This window comes from Crotalus tigris, unplaced genomic scaffold (assembly GCF_016545835.1).
Source record: "Crotalus tigris isolate CLP2741 ecotype Arizona unplaced genomic scaffold, ASM1654583v1 scf7180000019068.10715455, whole genome shotgun sequence".
Classification (NCBI taxonomy): Eukaryota; Metazoa; Chordata; class Lepidosauria; order Squamata; family Viperidae; genus Crotalus; species Crotalus tigris.
In genome coordinates this window covers 7,176,637-7,202,669 of record NW_024097358.1, presented here as the reverse complement: position 1 = coordinate 7,202,669, position 26,033 = coordinate 7,176,637, and the positions used below count along the sequence as shown (strand labels likewise).

General features: G+C 38.6%; 1 protein-coding gene across 4 annotated transcripts in view; it reads left to right on the top strand.

The window, feature by feature from the left end:
• THRA (thyroid hormone receptor alpha) overlaps positions 1 to 26,033 on the top strand; it is a 163,440-nt gene that overhangs the window by 93,026 nt on the left and 44,381 nt on the right. For 3 of the 4 annotated variants that reach the window (XM_039358801.1, XM_039358800.1, XM_039358802.1), the window contains one exon: positions 12,152 to 12,400. In XM_039358801.1, coding sequence (XP_039214735.1) covers positions 12,348 to 12,400 — 53 coding nt within the window. In that variant the 5' untranslated portion in view covers positions 12,152 to 12,347. Of the gene's footprint in view, positions 1 to 12,151; positions 12,401 to 23,103; positions 23,124 to 26,033 lie in introns of those variants that run through there. The other variant, XM_039358803.1, reaches the window with a different exon arrangement.

Genomic DNA, 26,033 nt, shown 5'->3' with positions numbered 1-26,033 from the left:
AAGCTTTGCTAGAAAACATGCCGCTTGCTAATTTAGCAGAAGTGCGAATCAGCTGTAGCCCAGCATTGATCGTGGAGCTTCTGCTAATTTAGCAAGTGGCGTGTCTTTCGACGAAGCTGAGCAAATGAGCTAGGCGGAGCTCTCCTCTGTCTCTGCCTGTGCATAGGCAGGTTTGCCGGCAGCAAAGCCCCCAGCCATACTGGCAGCCTATCCCCCTCCCCTTGTCCCTTCCTGGGCACGGAGCGGGGGAGAAAGGAAGGGACGAAGAGAGAGAGAAGTAAGGAACAATGAGAGAGAGAAGGAAGGAAGGAACAATGGAAAGGAGGGAAGGAAGGAAGGGACAAAGAAGGAAGGAAGGAAGGGACAAGGGGAGAGGGAGGGAAGGAGGAAGAGACTAAGAAGGAGAGGAAGGAAAGGAAGGAAAGAAGGAAGGGACAATGGGAGAGAGGGCGGGAAGGAGGAAGAGACTAAGGGAGGGGAAGGAAAGGAAGGAAAAAAGGAAGCAAGGGACAATGGGAGAGGGAGGGAAGGAGGAAGAGGTTAAGAACGAGGTGAAGGAAAGGAAGGAAAGAAAGAAGGGACAATGGGAAAGAGGGAGGGAAGAAGGAAGACACTAAGGGAGGTAAAGGAAAGAAGGAAGGAAGGGACAATGGGAGAGAGGGAGGGAAGAAGGAAGGGACACTGGGAAAGAGGAAGGGAAGGAGGAAGAGATTAAAGGAGGGGAAGGAAAGGAAGGAAGGGACAATGGGAGAGAGGGAGGGAAGGAGGAAGAGACTAAGGGAGGTGAAGGAAAGGAAGAAAAGAAGGAAGGAAGGGACAAAGGGAAGGAAGGAAGGCAGGCACCCACCCCAGTCCCATCCCAGAGACCCACAGATTCCCCCCCACAGGCACTCTGCAACCTGAGTGATCAGCTGGCCACGCCCCTGGCCATTGATCATGTGACCCTGGGACACTGTGAATGTCATAAGTATGAATCAGTTGTCAAGCATCCGAATATAAATCACATGTCCCTGGGGATGCTGCAACAATCATAAGTGTGAAAAATGATCATAATTCGCTTTTTCAGTGCTGTTGTAACTTCTAACAGTCACTAAGCGAATTGTTGTAAATCGAGGACTACCTATACTTTCCCATTTTTCCTTTTTTTTTTGGTCAAGTTTTTAATACCTCCCGGCCAGCTGGATGGGGGGTTGGGGGTCACCACAACATGAGGAACTGTATTAAAGGGTTGCGGCATTAGGAAGGTTGAGAACCACTGCTCTAAGTGATTTACAGAGGCAGCATATGGCCCCCAACAATCTGGGTCCTCATTTTACCAACCTCGGAAGAATGGAAGACTGAGTCAACCTTCAGCTGGTCAGAATCAAACTGCTAACAGACAGCAGAAATAGCCTGCCATACTACATTCTAACCACCACGGTGTCACCACAATTCTCTCCCTCTCCCTCTCTCTCTTCCTCTCCCTCCCCCTCCCCCTCGCCCCTCCCCCTCTCTCCCTCCCTCCCTCCCTTTCTCCCCCCCCTCTCTTTTCTACTTCCTCCTCTTGTTTTTTTACCTTTTTTTATTTTTCCTTCCTTGGCTCATAGTCTCCCAGGTGGGTTCATGCCAAAGGCAAGACTAGAACTTAATCTCCAGTTTTCTAGACCAATGCCTTTAATGACTATTTCAGATTGACTCTCCATACAAAACTGTAAACATAAAAACGTTGTGACTCTGGTGAAACAATTTCTTTCATCTTTAGCTTTCCTCCAATCCCAATGGTCTACAAAGAAAGGATGATACTTCTTTTGCTGTTTTCTATGGTAGGCCTATTTCACCTTGTATCTGTGGTTCTTTGGACTTGAGTATTGATCTCTTGGACTACAAAGACTTAGATGCTACCACATTCACTGAGAGAATAGATATATAAAATGAAACAAATGTACTATGGGGACATATCAAAATTCTTTCATTGCAACATTGCTATGACATAAGTGGTTTTGACTAGATAACCTTAATTTAATGGCCATCTATTTTTATGCCAGGTGTATATATTAATAGTTTCATATGTTTCTTAAATTGTAGACATTTTAAAAGAGAGAACCACAGTTATATAGGTGCTTAAACAGGTAGGCTCTATAGCCCCCATCCTATGTTCAGTATACTTTGTATTATGTTTCTTCATCAGCCATTATGCAATTCATCTGAGATAAATATGTTGAAAAAGCAGCATAATCTATGGAGAAACAGGTCTCAAGAATATAGCCAACTCTATTTAATTTCAAATTTCTAATTGGAGTGAGAAGGAATGTACTGAAAGCACCCATCTTCCTAAAGCAATATATATTTATTTTCTTATATTGTTATGAATAGATGAAAATAAATATATTTTAAAAATTATATGAAATGGCTAGTACTTGGTGAAAATCGAAAATTGCTCTCTGTGTCCTTATGTTCAGTAGTAGGTATATGCAGGGGAGGTGGAATGGATTGAAGTAAATGAATTCCTAAAGGATCCAACTATATCTTTTTCCTTTATTGACTTCTGAAACACAAGCTAAAGATACATAAAAATAAACAAGCTGGGCAGTGGTGGGATTCAAATATGTGAACAACCGGTTCTCTGTGTGGATGCCGCTTCTGGAAGTCCATTCTGGGCCTGGGCAACAAAAAATTAGCTACCGGTTCTGCTGAATTGGTGCAAACTGGCTGAATCCCACCACTGAAGCTGGGATAAACAGATTCGTGAATTTTAGGCCTAGACTTCTAGTAATCATGTCAGAAGTAAAAGCTGACACTCTCATTCTTTTCATCTTTTCCCTTGCAGCTGGATACTAATTCCAGAAATGAGGTGTCATGAGCTGAAATCACACCACAGTGTTATTTTCGGTGTTAGATTAGAGAATTTAAATGTTGCTTTCCAGTTTTGTCTTTAACCTTCCACAAATGCTGGCTGAAAGTTTCTTGAAACATGAGGACTATTCACATTCTTATTTTCATTAAAATAAAACAATAGAGGAATACATGCAAGTGAATAATCCTCATGAAGTTCTGTTTCAGAGTCATTAGATTCTGTAAAAGAATCAATATTGTGCAATTTGTCCTGAATTTCAAGGAGGAAAATTGAATATCTTTTCCTATTCTGCTGCATGGCACACCTTATTTCTTTCTGTTTCTCTCCCCCTCCCAAGCTTAACATGTGGATTAATCAGATTGAAGTTAGGCCAACACATCTTTCTCCTGGTATTTCAGCTGTTCCTGGCAGGCCCTCAGGTAGTGTGTTCCTAGCTCAATTCCCATCGCTGTCTTAATTTCCTGTATTTTAAATGTGCCGCAAATGTTGCAAGTGTGGAAACCACACAAGCAATGTTTATTGCATGTTCAGTAACCACACTGAGGTTGTTTATTGCATGTTTATTGCATGTTCAATAACCACAATGAGACTGACTTGGAGGGAAGAATAATCTGACTCGCTCTCTCTTTCTGGTGGCAAATTTCCACTCTGCCTTTTATCCCAAACAGTTTCAATTCTGGAAACTCCTCCAAGTTGCCATGGGCAACTGAAAAATAATGTGTTCAAAATTTCAAATAGTTTTGGAATCTGTTTTTAAGAGAAACGAGGCATACTTGTTTTCAGAATTTTCTTGTCTGTTTTTTTAAAATAGGAGAACTTTGATGTAACATTCTGGCAAAAATTAAGTCAATGCAATTGGCACAAATGAGGTAGTAACATCCCAATTGGAAAAAGGATATAACCCCTCCCTTTTACTCTCTGCTCTCCACCCATCATATTGATGTATTATCATTGTGTTCTTTTTCATTGTTTATTTTATTCTATTATTTTACTTCTGTTTACTCTCTCTTAATTTCTTCCTCTTTATTGTTGTAAGATGCCCAGAGTAGCCCCCTGGAGAGATAGGTAGCAAATAAATTTAACAAATAAATATATATAGAATCAGTGATGGGCAATGTTTGAACATGTCCAAACTTCCACAGATAGTCCTCGACCTATGACAACGGTTGAGATTAAAACTTCAATTGCTAAAGAGTGCCATCGTTAAGCAAGTCATCATGTGACCAGACCATTTTTACCATGGTTGTTAACTGAATCGTGTGGTTGTTAAACAAATCTGGCTTACTCAGTTGGCTTTGCTTATTGACTGGGAAGGTTGCAAATCACAATCATGTGACTGCAAGATACTGCAACTATCATAAATGCTAGCTGATTGTCAAGCACTTGAATTGCAATCACATGGCCATGAGAGTGGAGCAACAGTCATAAGTTTCAGGATGGGTCATAAATTACTTTTTTTAAGGTTCTTATAACTTTGAAACATTGTTAAGTGCATGATTGTAAGTGGAGGACTACTGGTAGTCCTCAGCTTATTTATTTATTTATTTATGAGACTTATATACCGCTTTTAAGTGCAAGCACTCTCTAAGCGGTGTACACCAGTAAGCAATGTATATATATGTATGTATGTGTGTGTGTGTGTGTGTGTGTGTGTGTGTGTGTGTGTGTGTATATATATATATATATATATATATATATACACATACATACATACATACATATACATTGCCCCCAACAATCTGGGTCCTCATTTTACCTACCTCGGAAGGATGGAAGGCTGAGTCAACCTTGAGCCGGTGAGATTTGAACTGCTGACCTGCTGAACATAGTCAGCTAAAGTGGCCTGCAGTACTGCACTCTAACTGCTGCGCCACCTCGGCTCTTTTATGACCACATTGGAGTCCAAATTTCTGTTGCTAAGCAAAGTAATGGTTAAGTGAATTGTGCCCCATTTTAAAACCTATTTTGACATGGTTGTTAAGTGAATCATGCAGTTGTTAAGTGAATCTGATCCTGGGACACTGCATCTGTCATAGACACATGCTGGTTGCCAAGTGCCTGAATTTTGATCATGAGACCATTCAGATGTTGCAACATTAGTAGGTGTGAAAACTAGTCATGTCACTTTTTTCAGTGCCATTGTAACTTCAAACCATCTCTAAACAAATAGTTGTAAGTTAAGGACTATCAGATGGAATGTCAATCTCAACAGTAGCAGTGCTTCATCCATATGAATTACCATGATTTTTTAACTTGGTGCCCATGAGGTACATTAAGACTGCAGCTTCCAGCCTGCCTGAAGTGGACAAAACTAAGTAAGAGAAAGGGGAATCCAGGACTGTCCAAACGTCATTATTCATCTCTCCATCATCATCAACCAGCATTGCCAGGCATCGGGACAAATGGGAATTACAGTGAAATAACATATGGGGTATCAGAGGTTTTTGCTCCGATTTTACGGTAAGAACAAAGAGGAACCACAGAAATTTAATCTCAAGATCTTCCCTCCTCTAGGGTCAGCTTTGCAGGTAGAGGAAATCTTCCTTTAGCAACTTCCTTGCTTAATGATTGTTCATAGAAGTAACTTTGTGATCAATCCACACATTTATGACCTTCCCAAGTCTGTAAAGCAAAGTTGAAGTAAGGTCATAGTTCGCCGTTTCATTTAGTGGCCATTTTGTTTAACACAACTGAGTTGTTGGTCTCAATTCTGACCACTAAACGAGGATTTCATGTATTCAGAATACTAAATTTATTTACATAAAAAGTAATAACTCCTTTGATTCAAGATCAGATCTTAATAACTTTATGGGCATATCTATGTACCTAGTTTTCTTGACAAAAATATGAAAATGGCATACCATTGTTTTTTTGCAATGCTTTTTGACTTCTCCTTGGACCTGCTGCTCAGAAATTTCTTGTTGATTTCTCATCCAAGCAGATCTCACCCCACTTAAGTCTTTCAAAAGCAGCCAAGTTCTAGCCAAGTGTTTAATTTATTGATACTTATTTATTAACATAATTTAGCAAGTAAATGCAAAATAAATGTTTAAAGCTTATTTTTTAAAAAAAAATGTATTAAAATTGTCAAACTAGTATTTTTCATAATTTGTCTTTGTAACTTAGGTTGAATTATTCAACTTATGCATCCATACCTGAATGGATATCATATTTATTGATATTATTAACAACATATCTATGATTACATTGCATAGAATGTTTTGGTAGCTGAAGTTAATAAATGTTGCAAAGATGTATAGATAATGGTTTCTTATTGCAGTAATATGTACTACAATACATATTACTACCCTTTGAAGAATCTCCTTTTAAGAGAAAATTTGAACATGCTAGGTCAGTGGTTCTCAACCTTTTTAATGCCGCGACCCCCCCAACCGGTCATAAGTCGAGGACTACTCAACCGGTCGTAAGTCGAGGACTACTCAACTGGTGCAGCACCGTTTGCAGAATGGGACTTTTGGCTGGCTCAGCAGGGCAGAGACAGCCTGGACAATTCCTATTGGCTTTTGAAAGCCAATAGAATTAGACTCTATTCAAGAGAGTCTATTCTATTGGCTTTCAAAAGCCAATAGAATAAAAGGGAGTAGCACAGCTAAGGAAAAGGGGAAAAAAATGGCGGACTGCATTGTTTGGCGACCCCCGTGAAATGGTCATTTGACCCCAAATGGGATCCCGACCCATAGGTTGAGAACCACTGTGCTAAGTGATTTGCTGTCATTTCAATAATCTTCCCAAATACATTAAGGAAAACTTGTAATGAATACATTTTGGTGATGAGGTATAGCATAATGACAATACTAGGAGAAAAATTCCTACCTAGAATACTGTTCTTGCCATGTAATTTTTGGGTGACTGTAAACTGAATTTCTATTATCTCAGCCTCTACAATTTTGGTATGTATGAAAAGCGACATTTAAATGAAGCACTTATAGTGCTGTGAAATTGCTACGTAATTATAATTATTATTACACCTGTTTCCTGCTCTTGATGATGGCGTAATTCTGACTAAACAGGACTGCTCTTATTTATCCAGCTCCACCTTTTTCTTTATGTGGTCTCATCCCCTTGCCTCCGCTTTATTCCTTATATCATCTGGATTAATTGACCTTCAGTTCCCAAAATTCCCAGTCAGGTTGTGGAAGGCTGCAGTAGAATATGATAAAATGTTAAGATAACAATTAGGAATTTTTTTTGAGGGGGAGAAGGACACACTTTCTTTAAAAGTTCTTTAAAATGCTTGAAGATAGTATTGCAACTAAGTAAAAATTGCTCAGTATTAATATGAAAGTGAACTTCAGCCTTATAAAATAAACAGTGGTATGTTTTCTACACGATGGTTGAATTGCTGAAGATAGAATGATAATTCTATTGCAGTTCATAGTTTTGCATTGCTGAATTCAAAATTGTGTGTCTCCTATCCATTTCTTTCTAGTTATTAACTTCTTCTTTGCATACAGGAGGAGTTGGTGATCTATTCTTTGATTTAACTGTGTCTTCTCCACCATCTTTGCCATGATTTCCCTTCCGCAACTTGAACACTATCTATATTCTTGCAAAATTTCAGTTCCCAATCCATTTCAAGAGAGTTGAGTCCCAATGAAAAGGTCATTTGAGGATAAAGCTGGGCCTCCCAGCATTTTTTCCTCTCTCTTCCCTCATTTTTTTTTTCCTTTTTGGGGAGGCCAGCAGGACTTGACAGTTTTCACATTTCCTTTGATGATAACACAGTTTTGGCAATGTGCCAGAGAGCTGCAGGTCTCCTTACAGAGCGCTTTGCATGTAGCATGTTAAGTCTATGGCTGAGACAGCAAGAGCGGGAGGAGGGAGAAAAATACTGCTTGGAGAAAGAGGGGATGAAAGGAGGGGAAAGTAAGGGAACGACTGAGGCCTAGTATATATTTACTAACCGGGAATAGAGGAGATGAGATACCAAACAATAGCTAATCACTTATGAGTGATTAGCTCTATTTGAAGAAAATAGAGGCCATTTCTCCTTATTTTCATATGTCTTCTCTTGCTTATATATCTATTACTTGCCCCAATTGTTCTGGCGATACTTTTTATATAAAGGTTTAAAGGTTTCCCCTGCCCGGTCATGACAGATTCAAAAAGATGGTGCTCATCTCCAATTCTCAGCTGAGGGAGCCTGTGTTGTCTAAGAGATGCTTCTATCATCATGTGGCCAGCATGAAAATATGGAATGCAGTAACTTTTCCCACCAAAGTGGTACCTATTTATCTACCCACATTTTCATGCTGCTAGATTGGCAGAAGCTGGGGCGAATAGTGGGAGCTCACCCCATCACATGGCATTCAGGTCTCAAACCCAGGCTGTCAGCTATCGTCTTAATCACTGAATCATTGCACTGCCCCTTTCTATATAATATTCCTGCTACCCATCTTAATATAATCTTACCCAATACAGTTCCTGCCATTTGCTACATGTATAAACATGGAGTGTTAGTGTGTCATAAACATGATAAAAACTAATAGATGCATTAGGACATCCTTGTTTTAGTTTTTCTGAAGGAGAGGTAGGAAACTTGTGACTCTTCACAAGTTTCTGAATTTCAGCTCCCCTCACTTTAATCACCATGATGGGGGTCTGATAACTTTAGTTGGTGGGGGCATATATTAGGAAGAAATCAACGTAAACATTTCTAAATTGGGAGGTCCAAGGAATCGACTAAGCCAAAATGTATAGGGAAATGACAGATTGTATAAATGTTCACCATGTTTCAAGACTGCATATGGAGAACAAATTTTAGAGCTAAATCTTGCTTTTGAGCCAGCTACAGCAGTTCCTCAGCTCTAGTTCTGTGCTAGGAAGTAGATGATCCTATTTAAGCCATGACTCTCCCATCCTTGGGTTTGTATATCTTTCTAACAGGGAGGTTTATTTCTGATGGGCAAGTCTTTATTTAAATTTATGCATAAGTAGGGGACGACAGAGAATGAGATGGCTGGATGGAGTCACTGAAGCAGTAGGTGTCAATTTGAATGGACTCCAGAAGATGGTAGAGCACAGGAAGACCTGGAGGAACGTTGTCCATGGGGTCGCGATGGGTCGGACACGACTTCGCAATTAACAACAACAACAATGCATAAGTAATGGTGTTCACTTTGAAGTGGAGTTTTTAAAACTTCCTTCCCCCATCTCCTTCTCAGCCTGGTTCCTGTTTTAACTTAGGTGCTTGTTTTCTTTGTGACCATCTTGTCTAGAGATCCTGAGCTTCAGCACGGGATTTCGACAGGTTTTCTGATATTGCTAGGCATAGAAAGAACCTTCTGTTTTCTCTGCAGCACAAGACACACACAGGGCTGTTATGGAATCAAATGCCAATACTTTTATGAAGCTCCATTGATACTGATCGGCTTTTCTCAGTCCAGCTCCTGGGGGTGTAGTGGGCTTTTGGCTGTGCAGCTCTAGAATTCTGGTGCTGCAAGCCTGTCATATCTGGGGGATTCAAAGTTTGCTTTTCAAGAGGAATTTTATAAATTCATAGAAGAGATTTCTCAGCATCTGTCAGCAGGGATAACATAACTGAACTAGGACAAGTTCAAGGCATTTTGCTTGGGGTCAAAGGCAAATGGGTGCTTCTATTGTTTTTTGTTCTTCTCTGAAGTTGATTGAACAAAGAGTTCAGCTTTCTTTTATTCCTGTTAATGAACTAGAGAGGCAAGGTCATTTAGGGTTCACGAAACAGTGGTTCCATGAGCATCAGCTTGTACTGTCCAAGACTGCTGTCTTATTTTGCCTAATGGCAGATTCAGTGGTGAACCACATCTCCCTTTTCATATAGCTCTTTATACCTGATGATGAATGTAGACAAGAGGATGTAGTTCTGTGTTCACAAAATTCACAAAATGATTTGGTTTGATTGTTGTGTGAGATGGACTTTGACTTTCATTTACCACATATCACTTGCACACGCTATTTCAAAGAGACATGTTCCATTGGCTCAGATTGTTGAGTTTAAAGTCCTATATCCACTTTTCAGCTTGGGCATGTATACACATTAGAGCTGCCCATAAGACACCAAAACTGATACAGAAACTATCTGGCTGCAGCTCCAGGCTAAATGACTGATTGCATTTACCTACTGTGGACCACTGTTTTTCAATTTTTGGATTCACACATCAAATGAAATAGTATTATAGTTTCCTTATAAATTATATTTATCAAACAACTATGGCTTTTAAAATCCTCACTTAGTGAATTCAGCTATGAAATACTGGAACAGAAGTATATAGCAGAATGTTGGTTAAAGAGTGAGCCAAGTTTGATTTATTGATTGTATGCTGTCTAGTCATTTTCAGCTCCTAGCAACCACATACATAGATTTTCTCTATGACAACCTATCCTTAACCTGTTCTTTTATGTCTCCCGATAGAGCACTCATCACCACTGTAACTAAATCCATCCACCTTGCTGCTTGTCATCCTCTTACCTTCCACCTTTCCCAGCATTTAAAGCCCTCCCCAGAAAGCTGAGTCTTTCTAAAATGTGTCTAAAGTAGGATAATTTGAGCTTGGTCATTTGTGTCTCGAGTGACAACTCTGGATTAATTTGATGATCAATCAGTTGGTTTTCTTGTCAGTACCCTCAGCCAAGTTACATGTTTCTAATGTTTTTTAATAATACAATAATGGGTTCATTAATTATATCCCCTACCATTTAATAGATGAAATCTACCAAGCCTTACAAGCAAACAAAAAAAAATTGTTAGCTTTTTTCAATGTCCATTTCTTAGTAATAAAATAGTAATAAAATAATAAGAATCTATAATACTTTTAAGTATGCTGTAAGATATTATGGTACGGTAATACATACAATGACTCTTATGTGATAGAAAGATAGAAAGACATTGCTGTTTATACTGTTACCATTCTTAACTTGTAGAAGGAGTTAAAAGTGAAATGTAATTTTTTTTAAAAAAAAGTCTTGAACTTATCTGCCGGGGACTTACTGATTTATAGCTCACATTCTTGATAATTATTCTAAACTAGTTCTGAAGAGTTGCAGTCAAGAACATGGAACATAAAAACAAATATTGCATCTCAACATTTTCAGTTCTTTAGAAAATCAGTGATATTTATTCGGTCAATGACCAGCAAAATTTAAAAGAACAAAACAAACAAAAGCTGTGTGAAGCAAATAATGTGTTAACTAATATACTATACCAATAGTATACTTTAGGAAAGATTAAACATCTAGGCTTTAGAGAAGAGCTATGGAAGAGAAATTTTGAACTCCTATTAGCTGTAGTAATAAAAAGGGATAAGGAGACTTGATGTGTAAAATATAAGAAGAGCACAAAGTTATTAGCATCTGCACTACTCAGTCAGACATATGCCAGAACGCAACTGTTTAATGAGTCTGCCATATTTGACCTGCAGAAATCTTGTTGACCACTAGATGGCAAAAAAGAGTTAGAATTTGCTGAATTTCATTCCTATTATTTAGTCACTATCCAGATTTTTGGAGTCAAGGCTGGGATGCCTAATATTCTTTAATATCTTATTAAACTCTGACTCTTGGCCTTTCCCCTTTACCAGGATAACATGCTAGCCTCCCATCATTGGGCATGGAAGAGAGGCAATAATTTAAAGTAGTTTGTCCAAATCTTTACAGAATGAGTAACAGAATTACAGTGAAGAATCTGACTGGGGATAGGGAGTGTGGGAGAGTGTCTCACATCGACTAAAGCATTCAAAAGGCTCTTCTCCAATCATTCCACCACTGGTTACATGACTTTGTTTCCAGCATCAGAAGTGGTAAAAAATAATTAATTTCATACACTTTTAGGGTGCTGATGAATAATATGAGAATAAGGGGAGAAATGCTGCTTTAACACCAGTACAGCAATGGATGTCTAGAGAGAAGAGGAAAGCACCATCACAGGAAGAAAGGAATAATGCTGTTGTCAAAGAATAGTTCTGCCTTGGTTAAATGCATGTTGAATTCAGCCAATGTGTCAATGCTCAAAAATATTTCTTTTTTTCTTCCTCCTGTTTTTTTTTCACTTGACATATAAAATATATCCATAATAAGCAGGCATGGACAAAACTATATTTCATTTATATATTTCATCCTGCATGTTGTATGGTTTTGAATTGCAAAAATTGAGCACTTGGGAGGAAAGATTCAGAAATTGGGTAATTTTATAACCAGCATGTTACATGTATATGTCAGTGAATTAGATTTTTTTAAAAAAAAATGTTGCAAAGTCAAGGGAATGGGAAGGACTCAAGATAAAAATATGAATAAGAAATCTGTTCTTTCTTTTTATCTTTATAGGGTCTCATCTTCAACCCAGAATGCTTGCAATTTGCCAACAGTGAAAGAGACCACAATGGGGCTTGCCTCATAGCATAATAGCCTCTCCTCCCTCAAATCCCAAATCCACATCTGTCGTGGCGACTGTGGAGTGTTGCCTCTGGGGGCGGAGCCCACCTTGGTCTCTCTTTATTGGTCCTGGATGGAATTGCGGTGAATGGAACAGAAGCCTAGCACGGTGGAGTGCCTATCGGAGCCAGAGGACACCCGGTAAGGCTATCAAATTGATGGCAATCTACAGAGCATTAAAATAGTTAGATTTCCTTCAGTGGTAGTTTCAAAGCCTCTATTTAGTTCTGAATTTGTTCTAGAAATGCACATGGCAAAAAGCTCCATTCTTGTTGATGAAACACACTAATAAGTAGCCTTGTGCTGAAAATTAAAAATTAAATTTCTACAAAGATCTCAGGGATCTTTGAATACTCTTGATTCTCAGTTATCCCATTTCTGATTGTCCTGCAATATCGCATTAACTTTTAGGGGGAGGAAAGGGGACTATATAGTTAAATCTCTATGATTTTAGTGTTTTCCATTTGATGCTACCTCTGCTGTTTTCTGCATTCACATCCCGAAACATACAATTTAGCATCATATTTAGTATTCAATGTACTTTTCACTGCTTTTTTAAAAAAGTAGATCTGAAAAATTGGGCAACTTCTCACTACCAGCTTTTTTTTATTGTAAGTCTTTCCTCATGGCTCAATTAAAATGCTACTTACTCATCCCTGAACCAGCAGAAAACTAAACAGGCATAAAACTTGTTGACTCCTATTCTTCCCCTCTATCCTCAGTTCTGGTGACATCCTGATTTCAGTGTACAGGCATGTTAAGCAAAGCCTTTTGTTAAACCTTCTGCTTTTGGCAGTCTTCCCTTTTCTGAAAATCACCAGCTGGCAGCAAATGGTCACAAGCATTGCTAAACACCAGAGATTTAGTGAAAACCCAGTACCTCCCCAAGTTTACTATATGAAGCGATGAAACAGGAGTGATACTTTCAAACCTGCTCCATCCCAGGCTCCATAAACCAGATATCAGAGATGCTTGTTTTAAGAATTAGTTTAATGCTTTTTTCAAAGGAGCACTAAACCCACTTGAAAACAAGCCTATGGGCAAATAATAATGGGGGGGGGAGGAGGAATCTTCTAGCAGTGACATCAGCTCTTTTTACACAGAGAAAAAAATGAAGGGAGCCATAAGGGACAGAAGGGAAAGGATCAGGGCTTTTTTTCTCATAGAATGCCCAGAACGGAGTTCTGGCACCTTTTTTGGATGGAACCTTGTAGGGTAGGCAAGGCGGGTTGTATGATGTCTATGAGTTCCGGCACCTTTTTTTTTTTTTTAATAGGAAAAAAGCACTGGAAAGGATTGTATACACCAAAATAAACTATAGGTAGTTGGCTCATCCTTCTCCCTTGAATCATCTGTCTGTACTTTTGCCAACATGGATAGTTAAAATTAACAGATTATATGCATCCTGAAATTATCACTGGTTTCGATCAACTGAAGGGAAAACATCTGTACAGCTAACCATGACTTAAGGCTGTCTTGTGTACTGTATGGACTGAGGACAGGAGAAAGGCAACACTATGGGGACATAGCAAATTAGAGATGTTGCCGGGGAATGAGTTGTACTTTGATAAGATGTAAATGAGAAAAGCTGGGTTGTTCTTGTTCTTATTTTAATCAGAATTAATTATGAACTAGAAAAGTCAGTAGGCAGCTCCTAATTGTTAGTGTGAGGATAATATTGCATTACATTACTGCAATGGTTCTCAAAGCATGCCTTGTGCCTCCTTGCTAGTCATGAACAAATTTGAAGGGCACTCTCCCTGCCCTGCTCAAATGCAATAATATTTTGTAAAATTGCTGTCTCTGGACTGGCTGTGCAGAGGTTCAGGTACTTGGACATTCCTTCAGTGTCCTTTGCACTCACAACAGTGGCTCCTGCAAAAATCATGGCTTGTTTCAGAGAGCTATACAAAATAACCTGTCCAGGATCTCTTGCCTAATTTTTTTCCTCTATTTTCCTTTAAAGTAGCTGTTCCTCATCTTCTTCATGGGCTTTAGGTTGGGTCTTGACATTGAACCTAAGTGTCCTCAAGTGGGCAAAGGAGTGCATTTCTGCTTCTTGCAAAAAGGCAACACTTGTAGCAGGGAGCCAGCATACTCTGTTGCAAATCTTTCTGAAGCCCATCTCTTGTACTTTTTCCTCCCAAGCATGGAGACAGCTTTCTTACTAGTAGATATTTTTCAGTAAAGGGGTAATACCTCCCTGTTTGTAGTACTTTAAGAAGAGATTGGATAACCATTTGTCTGAAATGTTATAGGGTTTCCTGTTATAGGGTTATAGGGGACTGGACTAGAAAGACCTCCAAGGTCCCTTCCAACTCTGTTTTTCTGTTATTCTGTTATATCACATGGCCTGTTTTTTTTTATATATTATTCTTGGCTAATTCATATGTGGTTCACAAAAAATAGGTTAACTAAGGTTGGGGTTACATAAACTAATTATTGCTGAGAATCTTGGGACCACAAGATTGAAGAATCCTTCTATTACTAAAATCTAGAAACTTTGAGAAATAGTGTATTGCTTTGAAAATATTGCATTGAAATCTTTTGTTTCAGCAACTTCTTCTTTACTGTTGGACAAAGAAACAAATCAATAATCCTTCAGGTGTGCTTTTTTGCTGTAAGTGGAGTTTTCTGAGCATACATTCCCCTTTGAAGGAGAACCATATCTCAAACGCAGGCCTCTATTCATAGGACTGCCCTGTGAATGGGTGCTAGTATGTGGCTGAAACTGCTAAATTGCCCATGTGGGTGTGTGAACAAGGCTATGAGTGAAAATACAGATTGATGTGAAGACTGAAAATAAAAGTAGAGGATCCAAAGTCTTCCAAATAATGTTTAGTGGTATTAGTAGGAGAGTTCAATTTCATAACTAGTTTTAGATATACAGTGAAAAGCAGCCTTATTTTTCTGCTATTTAGAAGTAAAGGTTCATCAATATACTCCTGTAGATTTCTTCTTATCCATTTTCTTTACCTGGGCTGATTCACATAATAACATTAGCTGAATTGAAAGAACCTTAAAAAAATAGGTAAAGAAAATCAAGTGGTTTAGAGACCTTGCTGAGTGACCTGAAAAATATCTACAGGTTATTGGTAATTGCAGACAATATGCTGTCTGTCTCTGATTTAGGTTATTAGAAAGAAGCCATCCTCAACTCTGTCATCTTTGAATTCTTTTAACCCAAACTACAATCTGATGACTTCTAGATGTAAAACTTCAACCTGACACAAGCACGTACTCTCTTCTGTTGATTTTATTGTTATGTTATTTATATATATGATGGGTGATTATGGGAAAAGTCGGTTACTTTTTCTGGCCCATGCTACACCCCCAAATTATCCAAGATCTCTTGAGACTTCAGTGATTTACAGTATTTGTGATTTAATTGGGGTGCCACAGATTGGAGATTCCAACAAAGGTCCTGGATTAGAACAAGGTAATGATTTCAGCAGACAACTTCCTTGCGATATGTAAGGTCTTTTCCCCACTCTTATGTGTGCATATTCTCTAGCTAGACACTTCATAGATTGAAGCTGAATGTGTGAGTTTATCTCCATTGAAAAGTCTTGTTTCTAAGATTGTTGGAATAGTCCTATCTGTAATTATTGGTTTTTATTACTATTTTGTGGATTTTCATGTCTTACTGCAATCACTACAATCACTGAGAGGCAAATATGTTTATTAAAACTTAGCGTGGCACACACATTCTTATGTAGAATCTCTCTATCCTAATTTTATTTAAAAAAAGTTTAAGATTTTGCATACATCAGAAGTAGCCAATGTCCAACAATAAGTGAAAAGCACATTTTTTTGTGAATGTGGCTTATAAATTTAGCTGTAGCAATTAAGGATTAACTACAGATGATCATATACAAACGGTAATCAAAGCTGCAAACAACTTCATATTAAAATTCAGGGTATAAGTTTATGTAAAATAATTGGATTAGTAACCTTTGTGACATCTTCTGAAACCTGAATTCTAGTTTTCTGAGGTGGTAACAAAATTAATGTGGTAAAGCTGAGGTGATAACATTCCCCTTCCCCATTAATGTCTTGGGAGGCAGGTAATATTGTGTATGTGAAAAAAAAAATATGTAAGCCTACAGGCATGTGCAATATGCACAGAGGTTGCTGTCATGTCATGATCTGATAGAGAAGTTTGTTTTCAGCCAAGTTTGTGAGGTAATTTCCAAATGCTATAACTAGAGGTTGTCAATTTCACACTGCAGTATCCTCGGTTCTTGTTTGTTTGTTTCCAGAAAGGAAACTGAATAACAAATCTGGCATTAGGTTAGGAATGTGAAGTCTTAAGAAACTTCAGTGGGTTTGTTTGTTTTCATATATTTCTCCATATTTTATTTTACTTTTAGAATAACAACAAAAGGTTTGACAAAAGAGATTCAGCCTGAAAAACAATTAGGAAAAACATTTGAGAGAAAGGGCTGGCCAAGTATATTCTAGTAGTCAAATGATATGTATTAACTTGTCCCAGTCACATATACTTTATCTCCATTTCAGTTTCCCAAATCATATTTGCTACTCAGCCTGGGAAATAAATTGTGCTATGACATATTTGGGTAGTGCGGGCAAGATAGACTTCTCTGTGCTTGTGTTCACATAACACTCAGGTCAGTTATAAATCAACAGATGTAGTCAGCTATCTGCACTAAGATTAATTTTAACCCTCCTTATTTTTCTTTTTAATAATTTCAGTGTGATGATGTGAAAGTTATTTGATTTCTTTAAGGTTAGTGCATCCCACATAGTGCAGTATAAATGTTAAATGGATAAAATGCCTGTTATATCTAGGCTGCTGCATTATGGATTGCTTTTAACTTTCAAGTGGTTTTTAAGGGCAGCTCCGTGTGTAGCAGATTGCAAGAGTTGAAACATGAGGTACAAGGGATGGTTAACTATATCTTCAGTTTGACCTTGGATGGAGATACACAGCTGGATATTATCAACACACAGATTGATGACCTTCCTCATAGCTTTATGTAGATATTGTAAGGGAAAAGGGAAGGGTGCCTCAAACTCTACAACAGAGAACTAGCAACTCCACCTCTTCTCCTCCAGTATCAATTAGAATCACTCATGGAGGGAGGATGATTATCAAGGACGGTTGAGAAATCCAGCAAGGCCATCAAAATCTCACTCCATCATAGGTCATTTAGAAGTGCAGCCAATCCTCTCTTGATTCCAGCCTGAGAGCTGACTGAAAAGGGTCCAAATAATCTACTTAATCTGGAACTCTCTGCAACTAAACCTCCACCATTTTACTAATGTTCTCTAAAAAGGGAATGGAAGGACTGAGAGTTGTCCAAAATAGCCAGCTTTAAGGGATACCTACTTCAAGGCAAATATTGTAACCCCTTCTCATACAAAATGAATGCAAAATATAGAATCAATTGCTATTATTTTAAAATTTTATTGTGAATTTATTTAATTTCTATAGCTACCTATAAAAGCACATTCAGCCATCTGTATAATAAAAATGCAATACAAATAGCATCAATTTAAAAATCAATTACCAATAAGATCCAACAGTGCAAAAATAGAATTCATGAAATTGCTACTGAAAATACATGTATTCAGAGTTTTCCGGTGAGTCTGCAGACAAGAGGTCTGAAGCATCATTACTGAAAGCTTGCTCTAGGGATGTGAGGCCACTGTCAAAAAGATTTTTTTCCTTGAACAGTATCTGCCGTTCTGACTTCTATTTGACATAGGAATAAACATATCTTCAAAATGCAGACACTTTAGGTGAAAGCAGTCAATCCTTAATAACTTGGACTCAAATAATTTAAAGTGTTAGAAATTAAAAGATGAAATAAACTTGAAAATGTATTCATCACTGCTATAAGTATAAACATTATTGATTCCATGTAAGCCAGTCACCAATATGCAAGAAGCTGTTTTAGGGGTCTTCAAAAGTAATTTGGGAGTACAAATGTGGTATTTGTCTGTGACTCTTTAAAGTAGCTTTATCTTTTTTCTGAATCATGTAGTTATCTTCCACTACTGCAGAATTATATAGTTTCTGTAAAAAAAAAATGCAGATAGATGCAAACATACCCAAATACCTTGACTAAATTATTTATGAAGCCTGGTTCAGCCTTTTTTCATTTTGTACTGGCCTAATTTCCTGAACCTGTTACCTAGTGAAACCAATATCCCAGCTTAGATTTTATTATGAATAACTGGAACATGTTTAGTTCTGTGAAGATATAGTCACATCTAACATAGCAACATAAATTTGTAGAAAATACTTCTGGCCATCAACCTCAGGTTTCTGAGCAGATTTCCAGTTATCACTGAGGTTTAAAGAAAACCCAGACTATAGATAGCAGTCTATTAAGGATATATCTTCATTGGTCTAAAGGTCCTGCTTCTATATCCATGTATCATCTAAATTAGTTTTTGAGAACAATCAGTTAGTTTTGCTCGTCACCCACATGTTGATTGCATAACAGTGAAACACTCAGAATACTTTCCTCTAGCAAGTTTCTTCTAAATCACGGGTGTCAAACTCGCCACATCACATCACGTATCGCGACATTTTTTGCATTGCCAGAGCTGGGGTGGGCGCACCTTCTGCATAATGCAACTGGTCCGTGGGCCGGCATTTTGACATCCCTGTTCTAGATGTTGAAAAGCAGAGCTGAGTAAATGACATCAGTGCAAATTCCTGTTTTGTTTCCTACAGGCCAGCTCTTCGACAGCTGATGTTCTTGAAATTTATTGGACTACAGGGTCAATATCCATTCTGGCTTGCAAATTATAACAGCCAACAACTGGGGGGGGGGAGAAATTACTTTGGGAAACCTGATGTAAATAGGAGTCTCATATTATGCAAATTCCTATATTATATTTGAATCCACTGCATTATAGTAATTCTCATAGATGCAGATCCAGTTTATTGCATCATTCAGGTTCATCAGTATTCTTTGACTCAAACCATACATTTGTCCTTGTGTGGCTATATGTATGAGTGAGAAAGGAAAAGAATTGTGTGGTTCTTGGTCCCATTTATTTGCTAGCCAGAACAACTGTGATTTTGTCTACTTCCACTCCCAAGAAGGGCTTGTCTCCATGTGTGCCAGGCTGCAAGCTGGGTCTGTTTATCCCTCTGTCCGTGGCATCTTGAAGTGCCAAGTAGAGGTGGGGATAGTCAGGATAATAAACCCATTCTCTAACGCTGGCAGGGACTGGACCCTCTTGAGCCCCACAACGCAGCAGGTGTCTTTTGCTGCCGAGACTGCCTGTCTGTCAGCCAGTTGTATTGCTGCCTCTGTTTGCCCAGACTTTGCTGGCATAAAGTATTGGCAGCCAGGATAGTTAAGCAAGGATGGAGGACCAAGCTGTTTTGGAATTCTCCCATCTCTCAAATCCTAAAGTTTATAACACAGTTTTTGCTTTCCGTTTTTTTGCCATTTTTCTGGTAGTGATCACTTCATAAGGAGGCAGTTTCTGTTTTTATAAATGACTGAGGAAATACTGGCTTTGCTCAAGGTCCTTCAATGTAATACTGGCAAACCTCTTCAGAATTAAGCTATTTTGCTCTTGTTTGCAATAATTGGAAGGACAGGGAACCAAGTTAGGGAGTAACTTAAATTAATCCACATGTACCTTCTGTCCTTCAGGATGCACTTTTCCCCTTCCCCTCCCCCCACAGCACACACCAGACTCTAATTGAGCAAAAGCAGTTTCCAGGTCTATCATTTCTGTTCTTGATAGGAGTGTAGCTGGTAGCTCAGCCTCTTACCGCCAGTCTTGGTTTTCAGTATTTGTTCTTTGCCCAATTGGAAGTTGGTACTGGGTCTGCCAAGATTCAGTCAGGAGGATAAATCCGATTCTATAGAGCTAAATGGAGAAATCAAGCTAAGGATGGAAAAAGAAGACTGAAAAGAACAGAATGTGAGTAAATTGCAACAGGCTACAAACCCTCTATAAAGGTACAAGAAAGCGAATTGGGATTAGAATTGTGCAAAAAAAATTATACTGAACTAGACTTTTTTGCGGACTTTTGAGTTTTTTCACTATTAGTTGGGGGCTAACAAGAAATTCAGAGAACCCTAAAAAAAAGGGATTGTTCAGACCATGGTGCAATTTGTTTGTCAGATTTATAGTCTATCTTTCACCAAATGGGGCTGCAAGCAACTTTAAACAATATAAATTTAATATAATATATAATATACAATAATAAGATAAAAATTTTAAAAAATATGTAAAAGCAATTTGATTTAAGAAAAACCTCAATTGTCTCATATTTAGAGATCAACATATGGGGCAAAATCCTTTCCAAATTAAAATTAAAATATCTGTATCAACTGATGTAGATCTTTGTAAGGATAGAACTAACCAAGTCGGTCATGACCAGGAAGCCCACAGCCTAGGGGCTATCTCCAAGAAGACCGTGTGATTCATGTGTTGATAATAGAATGACATTTCTGGAGCAGGCTTGAATGGAGTAATTTCTGCCTCTCCCCCCTCCCATAAACTGGTTCCACATCATGTAGAATAGAGTCCCTACTTAGATTTTGAGATGTTTTAGAGGTACCTTCTCAAAATAATTGCCATGGAAAAGTCTTCATCAAAAGTATATGAAACTTCATTTAACAAAAAGTTCTTTTTTATTTTCTAACTATGCCAGAGGGGCCTGTGTGAGACCAAGAAGCATTGTTAGAAAGAACGATTATGATTAAGCTGGCCTTCGCTTTGCAACCTACTAAATTTTCATTTTTTTTTAATTTAAAAGAATTTTTAAAAATGAAATTAGGTTACAACCAAAACTTAATGGGCCAGTAACTGAGTTTCTTCTCTCATTTCCAAGCCATGGAAGCAGAAATGGGAACTTCACAGTTCAAATTTTGCCATGAGATCCCTGCTATTTTTATTTTGTTAATATAGCAGGAAGAAATTGATACTAGCATATTTATTAGTATCAACTATTAAGTGCACTATAACAATGCAGGGAAAGCACCATATGGATACCAAGTATTTTATTTATGTATGTATGATTAAAATTAGTATCATTATTTAGGTTTCCCTGCATTTAAATGCTCCTGTATATGATTACATTGTTGATAATTTTTTAAAAGAGATTTACTTGGAAAGGCAGGTGTAAAAGGCAACCAACCAATGTCTTCATTTATCTGTTTTTTTTTTTTTTTAACTTTGTTTCCACCCTGGCTGGGAAATTTGTCTCTAACTGATTATTGCAGTTGTAATAGTCTGTAATTCTTTTGGTGGTTTTTTTGTTGGTAGCAAACCTGATTTACATTATAGAATCATCTGCTTTTAAAAATGGGGGGGGTTTTTTGTCCTTCATGTTCGATTTTCAGAGACAGCAGATATATTCTTTCCTCCTTCTCGTATTTTCAATATTACAACAATCCTGTGAGAAAGGGTTGAGTGAGAAAAAGTGACTGGCCCAAAGTCATCCAGATGGCATTCACGTCTAAGGCAGAACTAGAACCGTTTCCTGATTTCTAGCCTGGTGCCTTAACTACTAGACCAGGGGTGGGCGATTAATTTTCCCAAGGGCCACATGAGGAATGGAAACTGTTGTGGAGGGCTGAACCAACAGATGCTGGCTGCACTCCACCCATTCGCCTACAAGGCCGCATTTCAAGAAGGCAGTGGTGAGTGGCCGAGCCCAGATGCCTTCTGGCCATGGCCACCACCACCACCCTTTCCTCAGGCTGCTCCAAGGGACAAGTGCTGCACAGACACAGAAAAGTATTTTCTCTCCTTTCCCTTTCGTGATTTTTCTAAGTTTCAGTTCACCTCACTGGATGGGTGGGTTAGACAGGGCTAGCGAAAGGGCGAGATGTGGCCCAGGGGTCGTAAAATGCTCAGCCCTGCACTAGATGAAACTGGCTCTCCAGTTTGGTTTATTATTGTCTCCTTCCTGTGACTGGCCCAAGGGAATCCACCTGGCAGAATTAGAAATCATAGTCTCCCAGTTTTTTTGTACACATACATATGAATAGAGAATGTATTCTGTTATGTGTATGTGGGTTGATGTGAAGGGCAACATAATCTAATTTTTAAATTATATTTCAGGCTATTTATATCTCCATGCTTTAGTATTTGAAACCAGTGTTCATTTATGAGCTTAAGAGCTTTCCAGCAACCGGAAAAGAGACCTCATCTTGTGAGTGATAACCTGTAAAATGCTCTTTTTCCTCCAGTCACTTCCTCTCCCCCCTTTAAATCTGTCTGCATGTGGTTAGTTTCTGGTGAGCACACCTGGCCAGTAGATGGCACCCTTGTTCCATAACCTATCCTGGGGGGGGGGTCTAATTAGGCAACATCATTCCAGAAGAAATTGAGACCTGCAGATAAAGGTCATGTGGAATAGATTTGAATAGAAATCATGCAATTCCTGCACTGTGTAACTAGTGACAGTGATCTGAAAATAGGCAATAACAATGTTCCCCTCAATGGTAAAGTTGGCATGGCAAACACATATAAGCACAAAGCATTATTGTCTCAGACTCTAAAAGAACATGCATTCACAATCTTAACAACCAACTGAAGTGCAAATGAACAAACTTACTAAGACTACTAAGGACTCTACTTAATAACAACACTAGGCATAAGGAATCTAGCAATGGTTGACTTCAAAGTTGAGTTGATGCATGCCAATACCTCATCCTCTAGTTTGTGAAAATCTTGCCCCAGTATTTGGTGCCACTCAATTTTTCCCAAATTCATCACAATGAAATATATGTTAATATTTCTTTTGATCATACAGGTATTCCCCTCTTTGTATAAGGAGCTCAAGGTGGCATATCTGAAGTTAGCCGGTCTTGTTCTCCCAACCAACTTTGACCTATACAATTAGAAGAATGAGGTAACTCAATTCAAGGAACAGATCATTGGCAATTCCAACTTTAAATGACTTCTTTCAGGGTATTTGTTGGGAAGTGATGGAATAGAGCCTCCTGTATAACTATCTTTCACCTTACCTTCTCCATATGAGCTGTTTATTCTAGCCTCCAACTCATCTAATCAGACATCATTCAGAAATATCCAACTTCAACACCCATCACTCCTGGAAAGTTTTGAAGGTTGGGCTTGGCTAAAAGACAGGTGAAACACTTGCCCAAGGCCACCATGATTAATTGACCCAGGAATGTAATAATAGGATACAGTACTTCCTGTTTCAGAGAAGCTCTTCTCTCATGCTGTTGTATGAAGGGCAGAAATTAACTGTATAATACAGCTGAAGAGCTTGGAGGCAATCATTTTCTGTTTATACAACCCATTTATAATATCCTAAGATATATACATGGACCTTAGGCTTTTCTCTTTACCTATATGGATTAGTGTCTGTGTCCATGATGTACATGAGCTGGACGATAGAAAATAATAAAACATGGGCTTGGCTCAGAACTGGCATTCTGAGAATTGTTTTATTGGATTGGTCCCCACAAGCTTAACTTGGTTATCGAATTGATCCTTTTCTGGGTTCTCCCAATACATTGAAAAATAAATTAAAAAATAAATAAGCCCCCAAAGCTGGATTTGTGCATCAGGTCAAGGCCTCTCTCTTCCTCCCCCCCCCCATACACACATCCCATCCATATAAAAAAACTAACAAAGATTAAACTAAACAATTGACAGTGGTTGAATCTTTGACTGACTTTCCACTCCAACTATCATGAGGTGCCTTTTTGACCTTTGGGGTTCTGAATATGGACTTGATAAGACACAGCCAATGTTGGGTGAAATGTCAATGAGTAAATGAATAAACTATTTAATAATGTTAGTGATTATGCTGAACAAGGATAAACTTTTCTCCAGTCATACTCTGGGTGGAGCTAATAGGAGTAAACCACACTGCCACCTGCTGCACATAATTGGTATTGTACTTCTGTGATTTTGCAAGAGTTGGGAGAATCCAAAGGTTTGGATTTGTTTGGATTTTGCCTGGTATGTATTTACATTCAGTAGCCTTCCCCTAAAACTCTGCCAACAAATCCTTTTGCCCTCTGCTCAGATTAGCATCAGGAACTTGACCTCTGCTTAATTTTCAAATGAGGATTACTGGGGCTTAAATTTCCCTTGGATCCTTGATATTGAAATGAAAGTAGATGGGGCTGATATGGTCAGTAAAATGCACTCTTCAGATGCTCAAAAGGCACAACCTTGACAGAGAAGTTCCAGACACTGCTTCATGCAAGTGGTGATTTAGCAAGCTTTATCCCTACATATTCTGTTGAGACTGTAAGATAGGAAGTGAGGGAGGGATTTTGAACACTGACTGCAAAATGCTTTCCTTTCTCAAATATTTATAATATTGTTTCCAGATTTCTACATTCTGTGATAAATGTAAATTAGAGGATGTGTAAATAGTTATTCATTTATTGCACATGGCAGAGTATAAATTTGTGTAAAATATAAGAAAGTGGGGGGGGTCCTCTTCTGGATCTGTGGTTTTCTCTGATGAACAGTTCAACTGAGGCTCTAGTTGCAATCCAGAATAAACATGCAACTGGGGACTCAGACCAGATTTCCCTTTTGAGGTCTCTCTTTTCCTGCTGAGCATGCCTGGGTTTTCGGAGGAGTTCCATCAGATGAAGTGCAAAAAGAAATGCCTGATGTGCTATGGAAGGAAGATGAAGAGCAAACCTCATTGAGCGTGATTAAGAACCTGTATTAGATATTATATTATAGTGATAAAAGTGGCCAAATGTTTACCAGCATTCATGCTTAGGGAGATTGTCGCCACTGGAGAGGGCTGTGGGGAATATTCTTATTACTTGGTCGATTTGCAAACAGTTGGACTCTGATTGAACATAATCCAATCGAGGTGTCCAGGACAAGGCATTTTAAGCAGCTTTGATTCTGTCATTTCTAAGAAAGTGGATAGGATTTTTTAGCCTTTTATTTCACCCACCTGTTTGTTAGATCCAGATCTCTTCTGGGTGGCTTTATGACTTGTGATTGGATCTTTATGGTGATGTTAGTTTCTTTGAGGAGATGATCCCCTCAATCTTGAAGGAGACTGGTATGTTTTCTCTCCTCAAGAAGATAGACTTGGATCTTATCTTCCAGTCTCTAACCTTTCTTTTCTTGGCAACATGGTAGAGACGGAATTGGTTTCTAGCTTAGAAGGACCCTGGAGGGATTAGTATAGAGATAGCATTGGTCTCTCTTGTTGATGCCCTGGAACAAAGCTAGGATGGGTGTAGTGAATCTGTTTTCATATTTCTTAATCTCTCAGTGGCTTCCAGTACTGTCAATTATTCAATCCCTTTGAACTGGCCTCAGAGTTTAGGGATGGAAGCCTCTATTTTACAGCAGTTTTCATCCTTTCTCTATGACTGGGTCTTCTTCAGTTGGTATTGTCAGGTGGAGCGAGATCACACCCATGGGTGTGATCCCCTCATGGCGAGGTGCTGCAGAGTTTGATGCTTTTCTCCCTGTCTGTGCAGTATCTATATAAAACTGTTGGGTGAAGTCATCCACCAATTTGGGATCACGTATCATCAATATGTGAATGATATCTTACTGTACATCTTGACGCCTGGCCAGCTAAGCAATACAATCAAAGTCCTAATCCAGTGTTTGGAAGCTATACATGTCTGGAAAGGAAAGAACAAATTCAGGTTCAATTCTTACAAAACAAAGTGGCTATGTCTGTTTGGCCTCCTGGGTCTAGACTAGAGGGATTCCATTGCTGATTCTCAGTGGGGCTGCAGCTCTTCAAATGAAATTTATGCACAATTTGGCTTTCCTCTTGGATTCTCAGCTCCTG